The sequence below is a fragment of the Mercenaria mercenaria genome, chromosome 19, assembly GCF_021730395.1.
Source record: "Mercenaria mercenaria strain notata chromosome 19, MADL_Memer_1, whole genome shotgun sequence".
Taxonomy (NCBI): domain Eukaryota; kingdom Metazoa; phylum Mollusca; class Bivalvia; order Venerida; family Veneridae; genus Mercenaria; species Mercenaria mercenaria.
Genome location: NC_069379.1, coordinates 23,760,898 through 23,785,597, shown reverse-complemented (window position 1 = coordinate 23,785,597; position 24,700 = coordinate 23,760,898). Strand labels below are relative to the sequence as shown.

The 24,700-nt window shown below is 36.4% G+C and overlaps 1 protein-coding gene across 1 annotated transcript in view; it reads left to right on the top strand.

Moving 5' to 3' along the window:
- The window catches only part of LOC123541778 (CTD small phosphatase-like protein 2), a 127,929-nt gene extending 113,557 nt beyond the window's left edge, over positions 1 to 14,372 (top strand). Inside the window, exon 11 of the mRNA XM_053531233.1 lies at positions 1,242 to 14,372. Coding sequence (XP_053387208.1) covers positions 1,242 to 1,304 — 63 coding nt within the window. The 3' untranslated portion in view covers positions 1,305 to 14,372. The remainder of the gene's footprint in view (positions 1 to 1,241) is intronic.
- Positions 14,373 to 24,700: the final 10,328 nt, after the last annotated feature.

Sequence of the window (24,700 nt, the reverse complement as noted above, 5' to 3'; positions counted from 1 at the left end):
TAATTCCATAAGCGCGTTTCTCAGTCTGGATGCAGTACTTGTTTAATTAGCATGATTTTTCAAACAAATTAGGAAAATTCAGTAGCCTGGTCGGGCTTGTACCTGCGGAAAATCGGTAGCCCGAGCTGAAATTTGGTAGCCACGGGCTGTCGGACTACCGCGAATTTCGAACACTGCTATTGCGATACTATTGCAATAGTTATCGGCCATCATATTTTATACAGTAAAGCTACCAATTGGCATTGTTACATAGTGTAAGAGACGACACTGTTTATAATTGCTGTTAACAAACATTGAGATGTTTGTATAACTGAAACGGACAGAAATAATTCTAACATTAAATATTTCTTGCCTTCCTTGGCTTTGGAACAATAAGTAAAACAATAAACCTATGCAAGGTATACTCAAACGAATCGGCCATTTTGTTGCGAATGTCAACATGTTTAATAACCCAAAGCATCGAAAAAGACGAAAATTAACGGATCAGATTAAGGTGTACCAGCACTAAATGAAGGGCCCTACCGAACAGTTTGCTGTATAATACAAGTAGCCTTCTTTCTCCATGTCCATAGTACATTTTCTCATCTAAAATTAACAAGTTATTTAAATATATTTAATCAAAGTTTCTAAGAAACTAAATTTATTAATTATCTCCCAGACTTCTCAGTCCTTTGTGGTAGTTTAATTCCGTGAGGGTAATTATTGTAATGGAGACGTAAACATTTTCCGAGGCGCAAATGAAAGCTGGCTCTGTTTCTTGGTTTATAAATTATAAATTATTTCTGTATTTACTAAAATTTCAAAACTATCGAACCTATCGATTGTTGAAGGAACTATCGGCGATTGTTATTGGATCGTGACTTTTCTATCGATGCATGCTATCGGGACACTTAGTATTGCAATGCATCGATAGTTCGATGTATCGTTACACCCCTACTATTGAGTGAACAAGATAAAGCAAAAGAACCTGGAATAAACCCCACTGCAACATTCATTACTATTCCTATTGAAATTTGATAATGGCAGCCAGTTTGAATTTTCGTGCATAAAAACATTTCCCCAAAGATGACAAGATGTCATCCAGTGGATTGTCATTAATGGAATCCTAAAGAACAAGAAACTACAAAAATACCTTGTATATACTCCATTGCAAGTTTCAGTTTAATACTACTGGAGTATGTGGAATTCAGCCAAAGGTTGTACACTACTAATAGGTCTTTTGTTAAATTACTCTATTGTAGAATGAGGATGTCAGACCACATATTCGGGATAAATATAAACTACACATGCTGTTGCCACCATAGACACTGTCGCCGCCACAGACACTGTTGCCACCATTGACGATTCTACCTTGCCGGATCATTGTGGACATGGAAATATGATCACCAGACTCACCACCCACCTAACTTAGTGCAATTTAGGAGCAGTGTGCCCTAGATATAACATATATTCTGATACTTTATGTAAAGTTGATTGGTAACAAAATGTCTGAGATTTTCCCAAAAATATCATTGGATAGCTGATGATAGTCTTGTATATATTTTTGCATGTTGGGCCTAACAACGTTATAAGTTTTGAGTTAAGAATGGACATTGTTTTTTATGGCTAAGTTTTTATTGTTACAGGATTATTTGGAAATTTTTAAAGATTTTTAGCTGCATATGGGTGTATATGATGTTTGTATGTCTGTTGTCCATAATTTCTTTGAAGGACACCTCATCCCCAACTGCAAAGCCTTTTACTGGCTTCACTGTTACATAAAAAATGGGATAATTTCTCCTTATTTTTAGCATACATGAACTTTATTCAGGACGAGCTGTTAGTATAGGTAGATGGTCCGGCTTCCATCGTCTTGTGTCACCATTTTAAGCCCAACTGTTTGAAATGTTATAAATAGCAGAGCTTTTTATAATCACCCTTTTGTTAGCTTCTATATTGGCTGCCATGTCACAAGTTTGGCATGTATGCAGGCTTTTCAGAAACTACTAGACTATATTTTTTCAAACTTTACACATGTTTTCGGCATCATTAGATGACCTTCCAGGACAAGTTACTTTCAAAACTGTTAGAATTATACCCCTTTTTAACTTAGATTATCAGATTAAAGTTTAGCATGCAAGAGGGTTTCCAGAAACTGTGTGGCCAATTGCTTTCAAACTTGTCTTCGGCATCATAAGATGACCTCACAGGACAAGTAACATAAAATCTAGCTTTTATTTTGTCAAATTTATTGTCCCTTAACTCAGAATTTCAGGTTAAAGTTTTGCATTTAAGAAGGTTTCTCAGAAACTACTCGGCCAAATGCTTTCAAACTTAACACATCTTCCGAATCATGAGATGACCTCTCAGGACAAGTAACTTAAAATCTAGCTTTTATTTTGTCAAATTTATTGTCCCTTAACTCAGAATTTCAGGTTAAAGTTTTGCATTTAAGAAGGTTTCTCAGAAACTACTCGGCCAAATGCTTTCAAACTTAACACATCTTCCGAATCATGAGATGACTTCTCAGGACAAGTAACATAAATGTAGTTGTTATTTTGTCAAGATTATGCCCAGTTTTTATCTAGAACTTCAGGTAAAGGTTTTTCATGTAAGCATGGTGCTCAGAAACTACTAGGCCATCTGCTTTTAAACTTCACACATATTTTCAGTATCTTGAAATCTCAAAGGGCAAGTTGCATAACTGCATCTTGTTTTATTAAAATTATGCCCTTTTTAGCTTGACTATTCGAAGAATAGGGGAGCTGTCCTACTCGCCTCGGCGTGAGCGTGAGCGTCACACAAATGTTAAAGTTTGCGTACCACCCCAAATATTTTCAAAGTCCATTGAGATATTGCTTTGATATTTTGCATACTTGTTAAACATCATGACCCCAGTCTGTAAAAAGGAGGCAACTCTATCAAGCATTTTGACTGAATTATGGCCCCTTTTCGACTTAGAATATGCTTATTGTAATGTAAAAGTTTTACGCATAGCTTATATTATACTATCAAGCACTGAGAATAGTCGAGCACGCTATCCACTGACAGCTCTTGTTAATTAAAAAACTTTGCTAAAGATTTTCTGTGTAAGTTAGTGATGGGTGGAAAGGCTTTAAAGGGTCGAGCAAGCTGTCATTAGACCTTGACCCTATTTCGGGACTGCCACAGCTAAAAATGCAGCAAGTTGTAATTGACTTCTCATAAACCACTTGATGAATCTTTATCAAACTTGGTCTGTAGCATCATTATAAAGTCAACTCCAAATTTTATTCACTTTTTGGGGCTGCTAGAGCTTAGAATAGAAATACCTTCTAATGACTTCTTCTGAACTGCATGATGAATCTTTATGAAACTTTGTCTTATCTGGAGCATCATTATGAGGTCCTCTCCCATATTTGTTTAAATGGGGGTACTTGGCTCCTTTTTAGGGTTGCCAGTGCTAAAAATATAAAAACCTTTCAATGACTTCTTCTCAAGTCATCATCAAACTTTCTCTGTAGAATTATTGTAAGCTACCCTCCCAATTTGCTCAAATGAAGGTATTTAGCCCATTTTTGGACAACAAGATCTAATAATAGAAGTACTTTTAAACAACGTTCTGCATGACTCTTCATCAAATTTGGCCTGTAGCAGTCTAAAAAAGTCCTCTGTTAAATTTCTTTAAATAGGGGCACTTGGCCCCTGTAAAGGGTACTAGGGCTAAAAGTTTGAAAGTATTTTTAAAATGTCTTTTTCCCTTGAATTGCTTTTTAAAGCTTCTGTAAACTTTATCTGTAGCAGCCTTGTTCCTCCCTCAAGTTTGATTGGATGGGTGGACTTGACCTATTGAATTATCTTTTTAGCTCGACTATTCAAAGAATAGTCTAGCTATACTACTCACCCTGGCGTCGGCGTCGGCGTCGGCGTCGGCGTCACACCTTGGTTAAGTTTTTGCATGCAAGTACATACAGCTATCATTTAAAGGCATATAGCTTTGAAACTTATTTATTCTTTTTCTAGGTCAATTACCAACCTCACTGGGTCAAGTTCCATAACTCTAACATGTATTTTGAGCAAATTATGCCTCCTTTTGGACTTAGAAAATTTTGGTTAAAGTTTTACATGCAAGTTACTATCTCCAAAACTAATGCAGATATTGAATTGAAACTTTACATGTGTCTTCAGGGTTATAAAACTAGTTTATAGCACCAAGTCCCATAACTCTGACCTTCATTTTGGCCAAATTATGCCCCCTTTTGGACTTAGAAAATTCTGGTTAAAGTTTTGCGTGCAAGTACATACAGCTATTACTAAAAGGCATATAGATTTGAAACTTATTTTTTCTTTTTCTAGATCAATTACCTACCTCACTGGGTCAAGTGCCATAACTCTGACATGTATTTTGGGCAAATTATGCCCCCTTTTGGACTTAGAAAATCCTGGTTAAAGTTTAACATGCAAGTTACTATCTCCAAAACTAATACAGATATTAAATTGAAACTTCACATGTGTCTTCGGGGTTATAAAACTAGTTGATAGAATCAAGTCCCATAACTCTGACATGTATTTTGGGCAAATTATGCCCCCTTTTGGACTTAGAAAATTCTGGTTAAAGTTTTGCGTGCAAGTACATACAGCTATTACCAAAAGGCATATAGCTTTGAATCTTATTTATTCCTTTTCTAGGTCAATTACCAGCCTCACTAGGTCAAGTTCCATAACTCTTAACATGTATTTTGAACAAATTATGCCCCCTTTTGGACTGAGAAAATTCTGGTTAAAGTTTACATGCAAGTTACTATCTCCAAAACTAATGCAGATATTGAATTGAAACCTAACATGTTTCTTTGTGGTTATAAAACTAGTTAATAGCATCAAGTCCCATAACTCTGATATGTATTTTGGTCAAATTATGTCCCCTTTCGAACTTAAAACTCTTTTGATATTTAACCTTTTTAGGTAATATTTTCCTGCCTCTGGGACAATATTTCGAATAGTCGAGCTTGGCTGTCTTATGGACAGCTCTTGTTTATTTAAAAGAATTGGGCTTTGTCTGTCTGTCTGTCTGTTCATCCATCACACTGTCTCATCTATAGCTCTCTGCCATCTGTGAAAGGATTTTGAAATAACTGCACAAATGTTCCCCATAATGAGACATGTGGTGTGCAAGACCCAGATCCCTGGCACTGAGGTCACAAAGTAAAAGGTTAACAGCGTCTGTTTCATGTGCGGACCATCATACTAAATGGCTTCTTCCCATAGGTTTCATTGATCAAACCTGAACTTGTGACTCTAACAATTTATACACCTTGTAGTATCATTTCATATATTTATTGTTTATTTTAAAGGCAGCTAAAACTCCCTTGTTTTATAAATGTTGGTTTGGATTCATTGTTAATGAAATTTTCATTGTTTTGGATATTGAATAGCTTAAAACTTATTTTGCTTCTTTATCAGAAATTTGAAAGACATTTGAAATTTCATTTTAATTAAGAAGCTTTTAATAGTGTATTATTTGTCCTGTTGATAGTATAGTTCATCTAAAGATGAAATAGGATACATTTCAGGTAATACTAATGCAAAAGATCTCTGAAACCATTCAAAACCATTTTTTGTATATTCATTTAGAGGCTAGAGATTTTATACAAATCCTTGTGTAAAAAGTGTTTTTTTGTTACTTCTATTGGATTTAGTGTCAAATTAGAATGAAAGTTTGCCATACTTTTCACAAGAAAATGTACTTCATTGTTTTATGCACACATTTTCAACAGATCATAATGTTCTGTTTGTTATTTAATTTTGAGGATATACGCAATAATCTCAAATGTTGTTAAAGTGTTTCCCTAAAATTTGGGAGGAGACAGTGGTTCTGATCTGGTTATTTGTCAGTCTGTCTTTGTTTGTCACAAATTGGTATCCGTTAGCAGCAGCATTGTTTCCATAATTATCTTTCATAGTCGCCATTATCATCATCACTGTCATAGTCACCATTACCATTGGCACTGTAATAGTCCATATTCACCATCAACACTATCATAGTCTACATTAATCATAATCACTCTTGGAGTCAACATTGCCATCATCACTGTTAATAGTCCACATTTCCATCATCACTGTCATAGCCATCATCACTGTCATTGCATCATTATTGTCAACAGTCCACATTTCCAACTTCACTGTCATAGTCAGTGTTGCCATCATCACTGTCATAGTCCACATTTCCATCATCACTGTCATAGTCCACAATTCCGTCATCACCGTTGGAGTCAATATTGCCATCATCAATGTCATAATCCATCTATGTTACATCTCTTTCATGGATCTGCAGCAAGACAAGATTGTCATTACTTTCAGCCTTGAAGAATTTATTTGAAATGAGATTTAGGATGCAATTATTTTATTTTTGTTGATAATATCACATAATTTCAACACAAATTGTGTTGATGTTTGAATTAGTGTTTAGACCTGTTAGGGCAAATATATCAGATTGGTCTTTGTTTTTTTGTGTGTCTTAATGTAAATAAAGTTGTACATTGTGTATGAAATTTTTCTGAATGTAAATAAAATGTATATTTTGTCAGTATATTTCTAATCAGAGAAGTTTTTTATCATGACCAAAGTTTAGAATTTTAATGTTTATTGTAGTATTTTGTTAGCTAACCAGAGCCAAAGGCTACCGGTGAGCTAGTATGATCATATTGTGTCAGCCGTCTATCATCTGCAGTTGTAAATTTTTCCATACTTTTACCATAGCACTTCAATATTTTAACTTATTTCAACAAATCTCTCTTGGAAGATAACAAAACATTTATTGTCCTCAGATTAACTGCCCTTTTATCAAATTTAACATGTTGCTTACAATGTTAAACTTTCTGTTCCTGGAGGCATAAAGTGTTTGAACTGTCGATCCATTCAGTCTTTATAACCATGAGCTTTGTTATTCTTAGCAATTGGATGAGTGATGTTGGACTGTTGTGTCCCTCTAAAGTTATTACTAAGACTGTTAACATTATTTAATATACCGTAGATACCCATGTATAATGCGCACCCCCGATTTAAGCCCAAAATCCTGGGGGAGAAAACATTTTTGGTCAATTTTGAGGTGGATGGAAAACGAAAGTAGAGTTTACATCGACACCGGTAATAATTTTTATCTCTGCGGCGGAGAGCAGCATCGGTCTCGCGGTACTAACGATTTTTGTTTTCTTGAAAATAAAACCAGTAAATAATGTTATATTTGTTGTTTTACCTTTTTTAGTTTACTATTTTGAATAAATAAATAGCAGCTGATTCAATATTTAGGTATGGTATCTTTCAAAATGACATGAGCTTCTCAATTCAAACCGATAACAAAAGGTGTGATAGTCTTTTTGTCACGATCAAATAGGCAGTAATTACCGGCAATTAACGTGTCACCTCGTGTCAATTATGTTGTTCACAGATTGATCTCGTTTAAAGATAATTCTCGATCTTTAATTAGTATCATAATTTTTGTGATTTATTAACATTTCTTTCATCAAAATACTTTTAAATTTATATGAAATTAATTTTGTTTGAAAGAAAAATAAACCATTTGATCTTTTACGGAACGTAACGTCAATCTTAGATTTTAGCAGTGACAGTAAGTGCGGGGAGTAGTTTCCCTTTACCAAAATGGCGAACATCGGTAACAAACTTGTTTTGAAGTTGGAAAATTGTCTATACCTGTGTATTATGCACACCCACGATTCGAGGGGGGTAAAAAAAAAAACCGCATTATACATGGGGTATCTCAGTATTTTGGTAACTTTGTAAGTCTATTCTTTAACTTCCTTGAGTGATTCCTTACATCACTTACTCTGTTTTATATCTAGTGTGAGTTGCAAAACTCTGGTTGGTGATCTAGATTCTTGTTGAAGATTTTGGTTTTAGCTCGCCTATACAAAGCATAAGGGGAGCTATCCAACTCTCTCTGGCATTGGTGTCCTTTCGCATTCTCACCTTCGTTAAAGATTTGATGCACTTTCTCTTTTTATACGCCCATCTGAAAGATGTGACGTATTATGGAAACGCCCTTGGCGGGTGGGTGGCGTCCACAAACTGTCCAGAGCATTTCTTCATGCATGAAGGGGTTTTGATGTAACTTGGCACAAATGTTCACCATCTTAAGACGGTGTCATGCGCAAGAACCAGGTCCCTAGGTCATCACCCACATTATATGCTACAAGAGCCATAACTCTTGCACCAATATTTCATGAATTTTACCCCCTTTTTACTTAGAATTTCAGGTTAATGTTTTTGTGCTTTTACTTTATTGTTGTTATTACTTAATGAATTTGTTTCAAACTTAAAATTGTTCTTCCACATGGTCCTCCTCATCATATGACACAATAATTCTAGCACAAATGTGTAGTGACATATATCCCCTTTTACTTAGAACTATATCTCTTGTTACTAGGTGGATTTTATTCAAACATAAAAAGGTTGTCCACATGGTGACCCATGTTATATGACACAATGTTCATGATGCTGGCACCAAAATGCTATGAATTATGCCCCCTTTTTACTAGAATTTCAGGTTCAAGTTGTGATGCACTTCTGTTCTTTCTCACTTATTTGATTCAAACTTCAGAAAGTTGCCCCACATTATTAGCCACATGATATGACATGGTGCATTACTTTTGCAGAAATTTCCATGAATTATGGCCCTTTTATACTTACTTAATGTTTTGATACACTTCTCTATTTCTGTTATTACTAAAATACATTTGACACTGACTTAAGTTATTGTTCAATATCTTAAAATAAACACTCCAGCTTCCTCAGATGTGCCCAGTTTCACAATCAAGCATTGAAATAGTCTAGCACGCTGTCTCCTGTGACAGCTCATGTTCATTTTATCCGCTTGGCTTAGCTCAGTAGGGAGAGCACAGATCTACTGGTCACTGGATCGCAAATTCAGTCTCTGGGCGAGGTGAATGTTCTCCGTGATCATTGAAAAAGGACTTTTGATCATTGAAAAAGGACGTTGTATCTGAAGCCATTTGTATTCCACCAGTGATTCATGTTGAGAACTGACAGTTATTTGTGGAGAACAGAATCCAAGAACACTGGTTAGGTTAAATGTCTGCCGTTATATAACCAAAAGCAAATCATTCTGTATATGTCTGTACATTGGTAGGTTTTTAAAGATTTTAAACATGCTTGCAAGATTTTTAGTCTGTATATATGTATAAGGCAACAAGAGTTTTATGGATTTTATATTTCTATTGAATTTAACTTTTCATGCAGTTTCAGTTTTTGGCTTATCCTGAGCACAAGTGCTTGGGGTGAGCTATTGTGACCACTTGTCCGCTTTCCTTCAATAACATCACCTCTGAAACCATTTGGTAGAAGTTGATGAAACTTGGCCTGGATTTTTAGATGGTTCTCTACTAAAATCAGTCTCTTGAAAAATTATCTCAGAAACCACTTGCCATAGACAGAAATACTCCTTCGATGGAAACACATGGCCACTAGAGCATGTGGTCACTTTTTCCTATAAATATAGTTTTACATAAATTTGTTTAAGAAAAACTAAGAATCATCACATTGAGCATAAGTACTTCGCTTGTAGCATTGTGTAGTGGTCCACTACCAAGATTGTTCAAATCAATCCCCTGTGGGCCAAAATTGGCCCTGTCCAGGTTATACATGTTATACTTAAGTAAGGAAAACATTTGAAAATCTTTTTCAAATAATGCCTCTGGTGTCAAAAGTTTATCCCTCCCCGAGTATTGCTTTTATTGGACTTGTATAGGAAAAAAACTTCAAAAGTATTCTTGTGTGAAAAAAATAATGCTCTGAGCTTAAATATTTTATGTGTAGTGTTCTGTAATGATTCTACACAAAGTTTGTTCAAATCATGCCCCAGGGATACCCAAGGGTAATTTTGTTTTACATAGATTTATGGTGGAAAAACTAATCTTTAAAAATGTTAAGCCATCCAGGTTTGATATTTGGCATGCAGTTTTGTGTAATGGTCCTCTTCAAAGTTTGTTCTAGTCATGCCCCTGTGGTTCAACTTCAAAAATCTCCTTGTCTAAAACCTCAAGTCATGCCCCTGTGGTTCAGCTTCAAAAATCTCCTTGTCTAAAACCTCAAGTCATGCCCCTGTGGTTCAACTTCAAAAATCTCCTTGTCTAAAACCTCAAATCATGCCCCTGTGGTTCAGCTTCAAAAATCTCCTTGTCTAAAACCTCAAGTCATGCCCCTGTGGTTCAACTTCAAAAATCTCCTTGTCTAAAACCTCAAGTCATGGAGCTTAGATATTTGGTGTGTATATTTGGGTAATAGTCCTCTACAAAGTTGAGTCAAATCGTGCCTCTGGGGTCACTTGTTCGTTGAAAAAATCTTCGTCTTAAGTCTCAAAAGTATAGTTTAGATATTTATGCAGAGGTCCTGAGGTCTTTTGGACTATAAGCAACATGAATCAGGTGAGCGATATAGGGCCATCATGGCCCTCTTTGTTTAAAAATCATCTCATTATCTGTTAACAGATTTTTAAATTTTTGAGGAATTTTGTTGCATTGAGGTAGTTCTGTATTTCACCAACTTGACGTGATTTTGCATGTCTTATATTTGTATGTGACGTGTACATTATTAAGCTACTTGCTCACTTTAAGATCTTTATCTTACATAGAAAATAAAACAGTAAAGCATTGAAAAGAAAATGTATAAAAAGAGTGCACAAACCCATGTATAGATTTGATTTTATTCATCAGGTTATTAGCTTGACTATTTAAAGAGCTGTGCACTCCTCCATTTGCCAGAGCCGAAGAAGTATATTTTACTTTTTCACTAAATTATACCCCTTGTTTTGGTTAAACTTTTGTGTGTAAGTGGTATCTCAGTAGCCAGTTAAGGGAATGGATTGAAACTTCATACACTTGTTCATTACCATGATCTGATATGCAGAACAGTTCACTGTGATGATCTGACATGCAGTGTACAGTTTCAATAACTCTTATTTTGTATTTTTACAAAATTATTCCCCTTCTTTGACTTTGCTAATTTTTGGTAAAGGTCAGTATGTAAGCTGATCCACTAATGGAAATGGATTGAAACTTCACACACTTGTCCATTGTGATGATCTGACATGCTCTTTACAGGTACTATAACTAAATTATGCCCCTTTTTTTGATGATCCTTCAGCGTCAGCTTTTTACTTAACATCTTTTTCCCTGATATTACTGGTCAGAATTGCACCAAACTTGGTCAGTAGCAACCTTAATAGGATGGTCCCCTTTGATTTGTTAAAATGGTTTTGCTTGGTTGATTTTAGGGCCTGCCAGAGTTAAAAATAGAAAAACCAGTTTACGGCTCCTTCTCATGAACCACTTGAGGGATCATCACCAAACATGGTCTGTAACATCTTTACAAGCTCCTCTCCCAGACTTGTTAAAATGGTTCCACTTCGACTGATAGGGCAGCCAGAGCTAAAAATAGAAAGTTTCCTTTTGAAGGATCATCATCACACTTGGTTTGTAGCATCCCAGTAAGGTCCTATAAATTTTGTTATAATTTGAAAATAGTATATATGAACTAACATTATGATTGATCAGATAATTATCTGATTTATAAAGGAAATATTGATTTCAGATTCAGATTTTAAAAAAATGGCTCCATAAATTAATTAGTTTTCATAAGATTTTACTTTTGCCTAATTTTATGTTTGTTTTCATTTTGTGCCCCCTAAAAATGTTTGCTTGTCCGTCCGTCCAAATCTGTGTCGTTTATATCTCAAAAACTATTTTACCAAGAGTCATACCCCACAGGATCATTATTAGCTCACCTGAGCACAAAGTGCTCAAAGGTGAGCTTTAGTGATCGCCCTGTGTCCGTCCGTCGTCAACAATTTGACTGTTAACACTCTAGAGGTCACATTTTTGGCCCAATCTTAATGAAACTTGGTCAGAATGTTACCCTCAATAAAATCTTGGACGAGTTCGATATTGGGTCATCTGGGATCAAAAACTAGGTCATCAGGTCAAATCAAAGGAAAAGCTTGTTAACACTCTAGAGGTCACATTTTTGGCCCAATCTTAATGAAACTTGGTCAGAATGTTACCCTCAATAAAATCTTGGACAAGTTCGATATTGGGTCATCTGGGGTCAAAAACTAGGTTCCCAGGTCAAATCAAAGGAAAAGCTTGTTAACACTCTAGAGGTCACAATTTTGGCCCAATCTTAATGAAACTTGACCAGAATGTTAATCTTGATGATCTTAAGGTCCAGTTTGAATCTGGGTCAATTAAGATCAAAAACTAGGCCACCAGGTCAAATCAAAGGAAAAGCTAGTTTACACTGTAGAGGCCACATTTATGACCATATCATAATGAAACTTGGTCAGAATGTTAATCTTGATGATCTTAAGGTCAAGTGTAAATCTGGGTCAGGTGGGGTCAAAAACTAGGTCACTAGGTCAGATCAAAGGAAAAGCTTGTTAACACTGTAGAGGCCATATTTATGACTGTATCTTCATGAAACTTAGTCAGAATGTTAAACTTGATGATCTTTAGGGCAAGTTTGAATCTGGGTCATGTTGGGTCAAAAACTAGGTCACCAGGTCAAATCAAAGGAAAAGCTAGTTAACACTTTAGAGGCCACATTTATGACCATATCTTAATGAAACTTTGTCAGAATGTTAATCTTGATGATCTTTAGGTCAAGTTTAAATCTGGGTCAGTTGGGGTCAAAAACTAGGTCATATCAAAGGAAAACCTTGTTAACACTCTAGAGGCCACATTTTTGACTGTATATTCATGAAACTTAGTCAGAATGTTAAACTTGATGATCTTTAGGTCAAGTTCGAATCTGGGTCATATCGGGTCAAAAACTAGGTCACGGGGTCAAATCAAAGGAATGGCTAGTTAACACTTTAGAGGCCACATTTATGACCATATCTTAATGAAACTTGGTCAGAATGTTAATCTTAATGATCTTTAGGTCTGTAGGTCAGGTGAGCGATACAGGGCCTTCATGGCCCTCTTGTTCAGCAAGGGAAATTGAGTACCAGGGGTTTTAATTTGGATCTGGCATAGCCAGACCAGAGTAATGGCACAGTGTTTACTGATTTGGAAATGGGGTGGGGCCTTTACAGTTGAGAAAAATGTGTCCTAAAACACCTGAATTTGGAATTGTTAAAAATCATATTTTTAGCTGTACTGAGCACAAAGTGCCGTGACCGGTCATTGTCCGAGGTCGTTTGTCATGCATCAACATTTGCCTTGTTAACACTCTAGGGGCCACAGTTGTGACCCAATCTTTATGAAACTTGGTCAGAATGTTTGTTGTGATGATCTCTAAGTCAAGTTGAAACTGGGTCATGCGGGGTCAAAAACTAGAAAAACTAGGTCACTAGGCCAGATCAAAGTAAAATCTTGTTAACACTAGAGACCACATTTTAAGTTTGAAACTCATGATTATTGGTCAGAATGTTTGTCTTGATGACCTCTTGATCAAGTTAGAATCTGGGTCATGTGGGATCAAAAACTAGGTCACCTGATCAAATCAAAGGAAAAGCTTTTTTAACACTCTACAGGCCACATTTATGACCCTTACTTCATGAGACTTGGTCAGAAAGTATGTCTTGATGACCTTTAGGTCAAGATCCTATCTTGATCATGTGGGGTCAAAAACTAGGTCACCTGATCAAATCAAAGGAAATCATGACCCTCTTGTTTATTAGAATGTCACATTTAAGATAAAAATGGTTGTAAAATTTATCATTTTGCACTGAGTTAGCAAATTGTCTTGTGTTCCAAATGTTTAAGGTTTCATACATACAGTCTTCTTTGAAAAAAGTTGAAAAAATGTGAAAGAATTTAACTTTGGGAATTTTACCTTTGAAATACTATTTGCTATTGGAATTTTGGCCCCAAATTGGCCAGAAAAAAACACTGATTTAGCATGATTGTCTATGGTCATTCCCTCCATTTGTTTTGGAGCATAAGGTCAAAGGTCGCAGCATGATTGAGACTGAAATGTACACTCCCAGTTAAAAAAGGAAGGGTAAACCTTCAAACCACCTCTGTCAAAACCATTGGTTGAATAATCTTTGCTTAAAATGAAAACGTGGAAAGAGAAGTTGTTTACTGATTTCAAACAGTCTGGTTTTCTAACTGCTACACAATCAAAACGGTTGTACTTGCATGTCTGCAAGTGAAGAAGATATTTCTTGATATACTGATTATAACATATATGTTCATGTCTAATTAGATAGATTCATCCATTATTTGATTCATCAACCATTACTGTGCAGTACTTTAAAAGTTTATGCCTTACTCTATCACACTGTATAAAATAAAACCATTGCAATTGTATGTTGATTGTTGGACATTGTATAGAATATATTAAGTGTTTTCATTATTAAATTAGCTACTTGCATCTAACTGATACTTGTTTTGAATTACATCCCATAATCCCATTTTGTTATCCCCCGACGAAAGTCGGAGGGATATAGTTTTGGCGTTGTCCTTCCTTCTGTCCGTCCGGAGCCATATCTAGGAAGTGGTTGGGAATATTTAAATAAAACTTCATATACATGTTCACCACTATGAGGATATGTGGCCAGTCAAGTTTCAGTCAGATTGCCCAAGTAACACCAGAGTTATGGCCCTTGGAAGTTTCTGGTGTTAACTATATAGGGTACTATAAATGTCCGTCCGGAGCCATATCTAGGAACTGGTTGGGAATATTTAAACAAAACTTCATATACATGTTTACCACTATGAGGTTATGCGGCCCGTCAAGTTTCAGTCAGATTGCCCAAGTAACACCAGAGTTATGGCCCTTAGAAGTTTCTAATGTTAACTATATAGGGAACTATAAATAAGGCAATTTCTGCATTATAACTTTTGATATATTTGACCCACAACTATGAAACTTAAATAGAATTTAGATCATCATAATGTGGTTGTGCACACACAATTTCATACGGATTTCTTTTGTAACTTCAGAGTTATTGCCAAAACTTACCATTAGGTAGAATTTCATTAAATTTCTTTCATTTTTTTCCATGAACATTTATTGTAAATGTGAAGTTGTGTACCCACACCTGTTCATCCCCTTACCTTGGTCACACCCCCCCCCCCCCCCCCCCCCCCCCCCCCCCCCCCCCCCCAAAAAAAAAAAATCATTCCTTATTTAAGATTTTTTTCAAACAAACTTTATATACATGTCCACCATTATAAGGTTATGGGGCCCGTCAAGTTTCAGTCAGATTGCCCAAGTAACACCAGAGTTATGGCCCTTAGAAGTTTCTAGTGTTAACTATATAGGGTACTATAAATATGGCAATTTCTGCATCATAACTTTTGATATATTTGACCTTGAGGAAGATTGGGTATATTGCTTTGCTCATGGTCAGTCCTTAGCCCATTTGGTTTTCTATCAACAATTCTGTCTTCCACCACACAGTGGTGTGGGAGACATATTGATTTACACCTGTGTGTGTCTGTCACAAATCTTGTCCGCACTGATCTTCGCTAAACATGAGGCAAAAATGTGTTTGCCAATAAGTCCTCGGCCAACTTCGATAACAAACCTGGTCTGCTGTTGCGTTACTTGGTGGCATTCTATGATTTCAAAGGGTCTATGCACAGATTTTATTAATTAGTCTTCACATTTCATTTTTGACATATCTTTGAAATGCTTGTAGAAAAATACATATGGTGAAGAAGCAACAGCACAGTAATTTAATTGTGATATACAATGTTATTAGCTCACCTGTCACATAGTGACAAGGTGAGCTTTTGTGATCACCTTTCGTCCGTCCGTCAACAACTTCTTGTCTGAACGATAGTGGTTTCATTGATGGTTTTATTTTAACCAAACTTGCACACAACTTGTATCACCATAAGATCTCAGTTCTTTTCTTGAACTGGCGAGATCCCATTATGGTTTCCAGAGTAATGGCCCCTGAAAGGGCCAAAATTAGCTATTTTGACCTTGTCTGCACAATAGCAGCTTTATTATGCCCCCCTTCGAAGAAGGAGGGGTATATGGTTTTGCAGATGTTGGTCGGTCTGAATGTAGACCAATCCGTTTCCAGATGATAACTCAAGAACGCTTGGGCCTAGGATCATGAAAGTTGATAGGGAGGTTGTTCATGACCAGCAGATGACCCCTATTGATTTTGAGGTCAGTATGTCAAAGGTCAAGATCACAGTGACCCTGAACAATAAAACGATATCCGGATGATAACTCAAGAACGTTTAGGCCTAGGGTCAGGGTCATGAAAGTTGATATTTTTATTTCGATGTAAATGAGATGTGAAACCAAAATTTGTAGTCCTGTTTGGCACCATATAACCCATACTGTGTTGGTGCGCCGTAAAACCCAAATAAATGAATAAATAAATGAATGAAAGTTGATAGGAGGTTGGTCATGACCAGCAGATGACCCCTATTGATTCTGAGGTCAGTATGTCAAAGGTCAAGGTCACAGTGACCCTGAACAGTAAAACGATTTCCGGATGATAATTCAAGAACGTTAAGGCCTAGGGTCATGAAAGTTGATAGGGAGGTTGGTCTACTGATTTTGAGGTCAGGTCAAAGGTCAAGGTCACAGTAAGCCTGAACAGTAAAACGATTTCCGGATGATAACTCGAGAACGTTCAGGCCTAGGGTCATGAAAGTTGATAGGGAGGTTGGTCATGACCATCAGATGGCCCGTACTGATTTTGAGATCAGTATGTCAAAGGTCAAGGTCACAGTGACCAGGAACAGTAAAATTGTTTCCGGGCAATAACTCAAGAACGCTTGGGCTTAGTGTCAGGAAAATTGATAGTGAGAATGGTCATGACAAGCAGATGACCCGTATTGACTTTGAGGTCATTAGGTCAAAGGTCAAGGTCAAATTGGCCAGGAACAGTTAAACGGTTTCTGATCTTCTTGTTCAAAACCACAGGGCCTAGGGCTTTGATATTGGGTATGTAGCAACATCTAATGGTCCTCTACCAAGATTGTTCAGATTATTTCCCTGGGGTCAAATATGGCCCCACCCCGGTGGTCACATGATTTATATAGACTTATATAGGAAAAAACTTTGAAAAACCTCTTATCCAAAACCACAGGGCCTAGGGCTTTGATATTTTGTATATTACATCATCTAGTGGTCCTCTACTAAGATTGTTCTAATTATTCCCCAAATATGGCCCCACCCTGGTGGTCACATGATTTATATAGACTTATATAGGAAAAAACTTTGAAAAACCTCTTATCCAAAACCACAGGGCCTAGGGCTTTGATATTTTGTATTTTACTTCATCTAGTGGTCCTCTAGTAAGATTGTTCTAATTATTCCCCCAGGATCAAATATGGCCCCGCCCGGGGCGGGGGGGTCACATGATTTACATAGACTTACATAGGGAAAAACTTTGAAAATCTTCTTGTCAAAACCACAAAGACTAGGGCTTTGATATTTGTAATGTAGCATCATCTGCTGGTTCTCTACCAAGTTTGTTCAAATTATCCCTCTAGGGTCAAATATGGCCGCGCCCCGGGGGTCACATGGTTCATATAGACTTATATAGGGTCATCATTTACAGCCTTCAAATTTGAACCACATGCATACTTTTGTGTTCCGAAATGAACTTTGACCTTGGTATTGACCTAGTGACCTACTTTCACATTTTTGACCTTCACATTTCTCAAGCTACAGCCTTCAAATTTGAACCACATGCATAGTTTTGTGTACCGAAATGAACTTTGATCTTTAGATTGACCTAGTGACCTACTTTCACATTTCTCAAGCTAAAGCCTTCAAATTTGAACCACATGCATAGTTTTGTGTACCGAAATGAACTTTGATCTTGAGATTGACCTAGTGACCTACTTTCACATTTCTGAATCTACAGGCTTCAAATTTGGACTGCATGTATATTTTTAGCCCACCATCATCAGATGGTGGGCTATTCAAATCACTCTGCATCCGTGGTCCGTCAGTCTGTCTGTTAACAATTTCTCATTATCGCATCAGAAACTACTGGGTGGATTTTGACCAAACTTTGTTACAATGATGTATTGGTACCCTAGTTGTGTCCCCCTGAAAATCAGACTAGTTCAACAATTTTTGAGTGAGTTATGGCCCTTTGTTTATTTTTATAATTTACATAGATTTATATATAAAACTTTGACAATCTTCTTGTCCAAAACCACAGAGCCTAGAGCTTTGATATTTGTAATGAAGCATCATCTATTGGTCCTGTACCAAGATGATTCAAATTATTTCCCTGGGGTCTAATATGGCTCCGCCCCGGGGTCACATGGTTTATAATAGACTTATATAGGGAAAAACTTTGAAAAACCTCTTGTCCAAAACCACAGGGCCTAGGGCTTTGATATTTTCAAATTCGGACCACATGCATAGTTTTGTGTTCCGAAAAGAAATTTGACCTTTATTTTGACCTAGTGACCTACTTTTACGTTTCTCAAGCTACAGCCTTCAAATTTGGACCACATGCATAGTTTTGTGTACCGAAATGAACTTTGATCTTAAGATTGGCCTGTTGACCTACTTTCACATTTTTCAAGCTAATGCCTCAAATTTGGACCACATGCATAGTTTTGTGTTCTGAATTGAAATTTGACATTGATTTTTATCTAGTACCTACTTTCACATTTCTCAAGCTGCAGCCTCCAAATTTGAAGCACATGCATAGTTTTGTATACCGAAATGAACTTTGACCTTGAAATTGACCTAGTGACCTACTTTCACATTTCTCAAGCTACAGCTTTCAAATTTGGACCACATGCATGGACCACTTGCACAGTGTTGTGTACTGAAATGAAATTTGATCTTGATTTTGACCTTGAGCTAGTCTTGAAATTTGGAACATTCAAAAATGGCTCAATGGTGGGCGCCAAGATCACTCTGTGATCTCTTGTGTTCTGAATTGAAATTTGACCTTGATTTTTACCTATTACATTTTCCAAGCTACAGCCTCCAAATTTGAAGCACATGCATAGTTCTGTTTACCGAAATGAAATTTGACCTTGAAATTGATCTAGTGACCTACTTTCACATTTCTCGAGCCACAGCTTTCAAATTTGGACCACATGCACAGTGTTTTGTACCGAAATGAAATTTGACCTTGAGACCTTGAAATTTGGAACATTCAAAAATGGCTCAAGTGGTAGGCGCCAAGATCAGTCTGTGATCTCTTGTTAGATTTATAGGTTAAAAGTCAAGGTCAGATTGAACCAGAACAGTAGAAATTTTGTTTACAGTGAGCATATAATTTCTGTTCCTTGTGCAATTACTGAATGCATCAAGGGGGGCATTTCGTGTTCAACGAGCTCTTGTTTATGATTTGATTTTTACCAAACTTGCACACAACTTGTATCACCATAAGATCTTGGTTCCTTTCTTGAACTGGCCAGATTCCATTATGGGTTCAAGAGTTATGGCCCCTGAAAGGGCCAGAATTAGCTATTTTGACCTTGTCTGCACAATAGCAGCTTCATTTATGATTTTATTTTAACCAAACTAGCATACAACTTGTATCACCATAAGATCTTGGTTCCTTTCTTGAACTGGCCAGATTCCATTATGGGTTCTAGAGTGATGGCCCCTGAAAGGGCCATAATTAGCTATTTTGACCTTGTCTGCATAATAGCAGCTTCATTTATGATTTGAATTTAATCAAACTTGCACAAAACTTGTGTCACCATAAGATCTCGGTTCCTTTCTTGAACCGGCCAGATCCCACAATGGGTTCCAGAGTTATGGCCCCTGAAAGGGCCAAAATTAGCTATTTTGACATTGTCTGCACAACAGCAACTTCATTTATGATTTTATTTTAACCAAACTTGCACACAACATGCATCACCACAAGATCTTGGTTCCTTTCTTGAACTGGCCAGATTCCATCATGGGTTCCAGAGTTATGGCCCATTAAAGGTCCAAAATTTGCCATTTTGGCTTTTGCAGCCATATAGAGACTTCATTTATGGTTTGATTTGATACAAACTTCCAAAATATCTTCAACAACAAATCTTGGATTCCATGACGAATCTGTCAGATCCAATCATAGGTTCCAGAGTTATTTTATATCTGATTACCTCCCCTGATTGTAATCAAAATGGAGTAACAGTAAGTACTTATAGGACTTATTTGAAATTTCATTATTGTCATAAGTTGGACTGAGACAATCAAGGTAGATAACTATGGACTGATTTTATGTCAAATTACCTCCCTTTATTTCAAATTAAAATGGGTATATCTCCGTAACTAATGAAGATACTGATCTGAAATTTTATTAATGTCAACAGATGGATTTGGACAAGCAGTGAAGATAAATATGAATGAATTTATGACAAATTACCTCCCTTTATTTTTTATCTAAATGAATACACTTTAAGCAGCTTCTAATGAGATTGGTTTGAAATGTTTTTTATGTCTTCCATGGTAAGAAATAGTCATATTAGATAACTCTTGATATAACATTTATCGATATGAATACTTAACTAATATATTGTTGTATAGGCTTGTACTCTGTATCTTCTACATGCATATACCAATGCATGATAACCTCCCCTGATTTTAATAAAGATGGATTTATCTCGGTAAATATAGAACTCATTTGAAATTTCATTATTGTCTTTAGTTAGACTGAGGCAATCAGGGTAGATAGCTATGGACTGATTTTATGTCAAATTACCTCCCTTTGTTTCAAATTAAAATGGGTGTATCTCAGTAACCAATGAAGATACTGATTTGAAATGTCAATTGTGCCATCAGATGGACTCTGACAATCAGGGTAGATAACTTTTGACTGAATTTATGACAAATTACCTCCCTTTATTTTATGTAAACGAATATATCTCAGCAGCGTCTAATGGTTTAAGTTAAATGTTATTTAAGCCTTCCAGGGTAAGGAGTAGTCATGTTAGTACAAAAATGCAGCATTTGAGCCTGGGACCCTCAAACTTGGTATGGAAATTGGCCCTGACTAGGTCAAAAGGGACTGTTACAAGAAAATGTTTATCCTGATGATATTTAATGTGTATGCCTATGTGCTCTATGTCAAAACTTGATCATATCATTTTGAGCAATGGTACTCAGGTGAGCGATACTGGGCCATCATGGCCCGCTTGTTTTAAAGGATACTGTTGCAGAACAGACTTTGATGAAGATAATGACCTCCACTTTTCTGTGACCTTTATCACTGAACAACTGACTCCCATAACAATAGGGTTCATCTTCTGACCGCTGACAATCAACCTATGAACTTTAACGACTTTAGGCTGAAGCAATCTTCAGTTATCGAATGAAGCTCAAGGTCTTGACCTTTTAGCAACCGACATCAAAATCAATAGGGGCCATCTGTCGGTCATGACTAACCAGCCTACCAAATTTGAGGTTTAAGGTTCCTGTGTCAAATTATAGGTCATATGGCGACTTTCCAGCTTTGATGGTGGAGGAAGACCCCAGGTGCCAACCTCCCCCCCCCCCCCCACCCCCTTGCATTATTTCATCATGAGTGTGGGCACCTGGGTAGAACCACCGACCTTCCGTAAGCCAGCTGGATGGCTTCCTCGCAGGAAGAATTCAATGCCCCGAGTGAGGATATATATATAGGTGGGATAAATATACTGGTGGACACCAGGAAATGTCTGGGAATATTTTATCTATACTCGCACCAAAGTTTTCTTTATATATCATTGTTAAACGTATATTTGAAATGTTTCTATAGAAAATTGCATATGGTGAAGTAGTATCGGTAAAATGATATATTGTTGCTTCAAACAATATTTTGACAAAACAGCCTTTCACTGCGACCTTGACCTTTGAGCAACCGACCTTAAGATCAGTAAGGGTTGGCTACCAGTCACGACCAACCTGCCTACCCAGTTTGAGATTTGAGGTTCCTGCGTAAAAGCATTCTAAAGTTATCAACTTGAATACAAGTGACGGACGGAGAGACGAACATGCCCCCCACCCTCTTCCGCAGGGCAGGGGATGGGGTGAGGTGGTGAGGAAGGGTGGGGGGGGGGGGGGGAGCGTTGAATGTTTCAAGGGTACATTCAATGTACATGTAACATGGCCTATAAACACCGGCTCCCTATCTTTTTGGAGATGAGTTGAAAAAAGAACCAATGATAATTTCGAGGCGGCGCTAATGACCGGAACTTTACAAGAAGTGTAAACAAATAGAGTACAAGGAAATTCATTGATGCAAGCATCAAAGACGCCGCCAAGTGTTGTGTCTAAAGTACATTTACTGCAATATGAGAAATTACTTAATCATTACTGTGTTAGACTGACTGGTAGCAAATTATCATCATTAGCACATAATACAATATATGTTATAAATTGTTAAAAAACAGTCAGGAATAAACATCTTGGCGGTCCCTTTACATACAAAATTAAAGTTATTATTTCATCAACTAAGGTCAGCACCTGTGGATAGTTCTTATTGCAGGTGCATGTGTATGAAGTTTCACATAAATGCAGTTTGTTGGGAAATGAGGAAATGTTGAAAATTAATTATTTCAAAGTTGTGGTTCACAGAAACCAAAATTTTTTCATTATCATTTTCTATTCACTGATAAAGTTTTATGGACCTTAGTCATCTACAGTATAGATTAAGGATTCAGATTATACACAGTATTTTGCTGTTTTTTGTTGCCAAAGCAACCAAAATTTTTGTACAAGCCTTGAAAAGAATGATACAACATGCATAATCTCTATATTGCCCCTACACACAAAGCAAATGTCACGAACCATTCTTATATACTTTTGGAATATCATATATCAATTTTCATGAATTTAGGAATTGAACTGAGTGGTGTAATTTATGTGGTAATAATGATTACAACTTCTATATTCGTTTAAGATTTCACCTTTATTTTTAGTTTTAATTTTGTTGAGAGTTTAGTCACGCTTGAATTGTATTGAAAGTCTTATGGATGGACATATAAATAGCCTAGTTTGAATAAAGAAATATGAAGAAGATGACTAAATGTTACGGCTAAAAGTTAGTATCCCGGCCAAATGTTCTAATGGTAACAGTTAGGCCTAAGTTGAAAATGTTAATACGAGGGGTGTTCAAAAAATTGTGAGACTAATGCGCTTCCGTAGAAAGTTACCATTTGATTTTCACGAATTTCACGGGATCTTATGGTTAGCATTTCATTGACAATCGAGTAAAATTCCATTGAAATCAAATCAAGCGTTTTAAAGTTATTGTGCATTATTTATCATATAGTACTCGTATACACTGGTCAATTGTACATGTAAATATGAAACCTAGTGAAAAATTAGAGATTCGAGGATATATAAAAGTGCGGTGTAGTTTAGGAATTACTGCAGAGAAGATTCTGAATGAAGTGCCTAGACACTTTGGAATCAACAGTGTATCGAGAAGCACAGTTTACAGGTGGTTCAAAGCAGTCACTAATGGATTGAATAATGTCAAAGGTAGGAACCGTTCTGGCAGACCTCAGACACCAATCACTTCCAGAAACATTGCTGCTGTGAAAACCCTCATAGAAGATGATGCTCGGTACACGGTAGGTGAGATAGCTAGTTATCTGAACTTATCAACGGGAACAGTTCAGAACATTCTGACGAAGAAATTGTATTTAAGGTACTTCCGCCATCTTGAATTGAGAGTGACCTTCATTTGAGGTGTGAAAATATAGTGAACCAAAGCTTTCAAATGCAGCTGTTCCGTAGCATAAAAACAGCTCAGTTTGCAAGACCTGAACTAAAAGTAGCTGTACAAAAAGTGATACTAAAATTTGGAAATAAACAAAGCAGATATTTTACCTGTATTTTTCCAAATTTTTGGTTAGATTTATAAATCCTTTCAAAATACTTTATTAAAAATTCATGAATGGCACAAGTTAGTTCAAAGTTTCAATTAGTGCATAGGAGAATTGTCTTACTGAATAGAACTTAACTTATTATAAAATATGTTTTCAAATCTGACCACTACATGTATTAAAACGAAAATACATTTGTACATATTGCTATTTTCAACATACATAAAAGTAGTGCAATGTGCGGACAATGATTTTTCTATGTATGGTGTACCAAACTGCCTAAAATTGTAAGAAAAGTCTCCAAGATTTGGCAATGATCAAAAATTCGTTTAAAGGATTTAGAGACCCAGAGGTTATAACAGATACTTTTACGAGATTCTACAAAAATGTTTACTCACCATTAGAATCAGAGTATTTTGACAATGATTTTAAAAGCTTTGTTGAAAGTGAAATCGGCCATATACGGACACGAACCGATTTGAACTGTCCTGAAATTTTACCAAACCTTACACCAGAAATTATATCAAGGCATATCAGGTCATTGAATAATAGAAAAGCTCCTTCGTTTGATATGATCTGCAATGAACATATTAAACACGGTGGTTATAAATTGCTGATTACAATTACAGAATTATTTAATCTCATTATACACACAGGAAAATTCCCACAAAGGTGTAAAATGGGTATGATTATCCCCGTCTTTAAAAATAATGGAAAGTCAAGAACGCAAACCATCAATTACCGCCGAATTACCCTCCTGCCATGCATTTATAAACTATTTGAAAAAATATTGCATGAAAAACTAAACAACTGGATAAATGATGATAAGATAGAATTTCCAAATCGGCAGCAAAATGCTTACCAAAAACATACAGGTGCTATAACGGCCTCCTTTAATTTACAAGAAGGCATCTACCAAAGCAATGAACTTAGTAGCAATGCATATG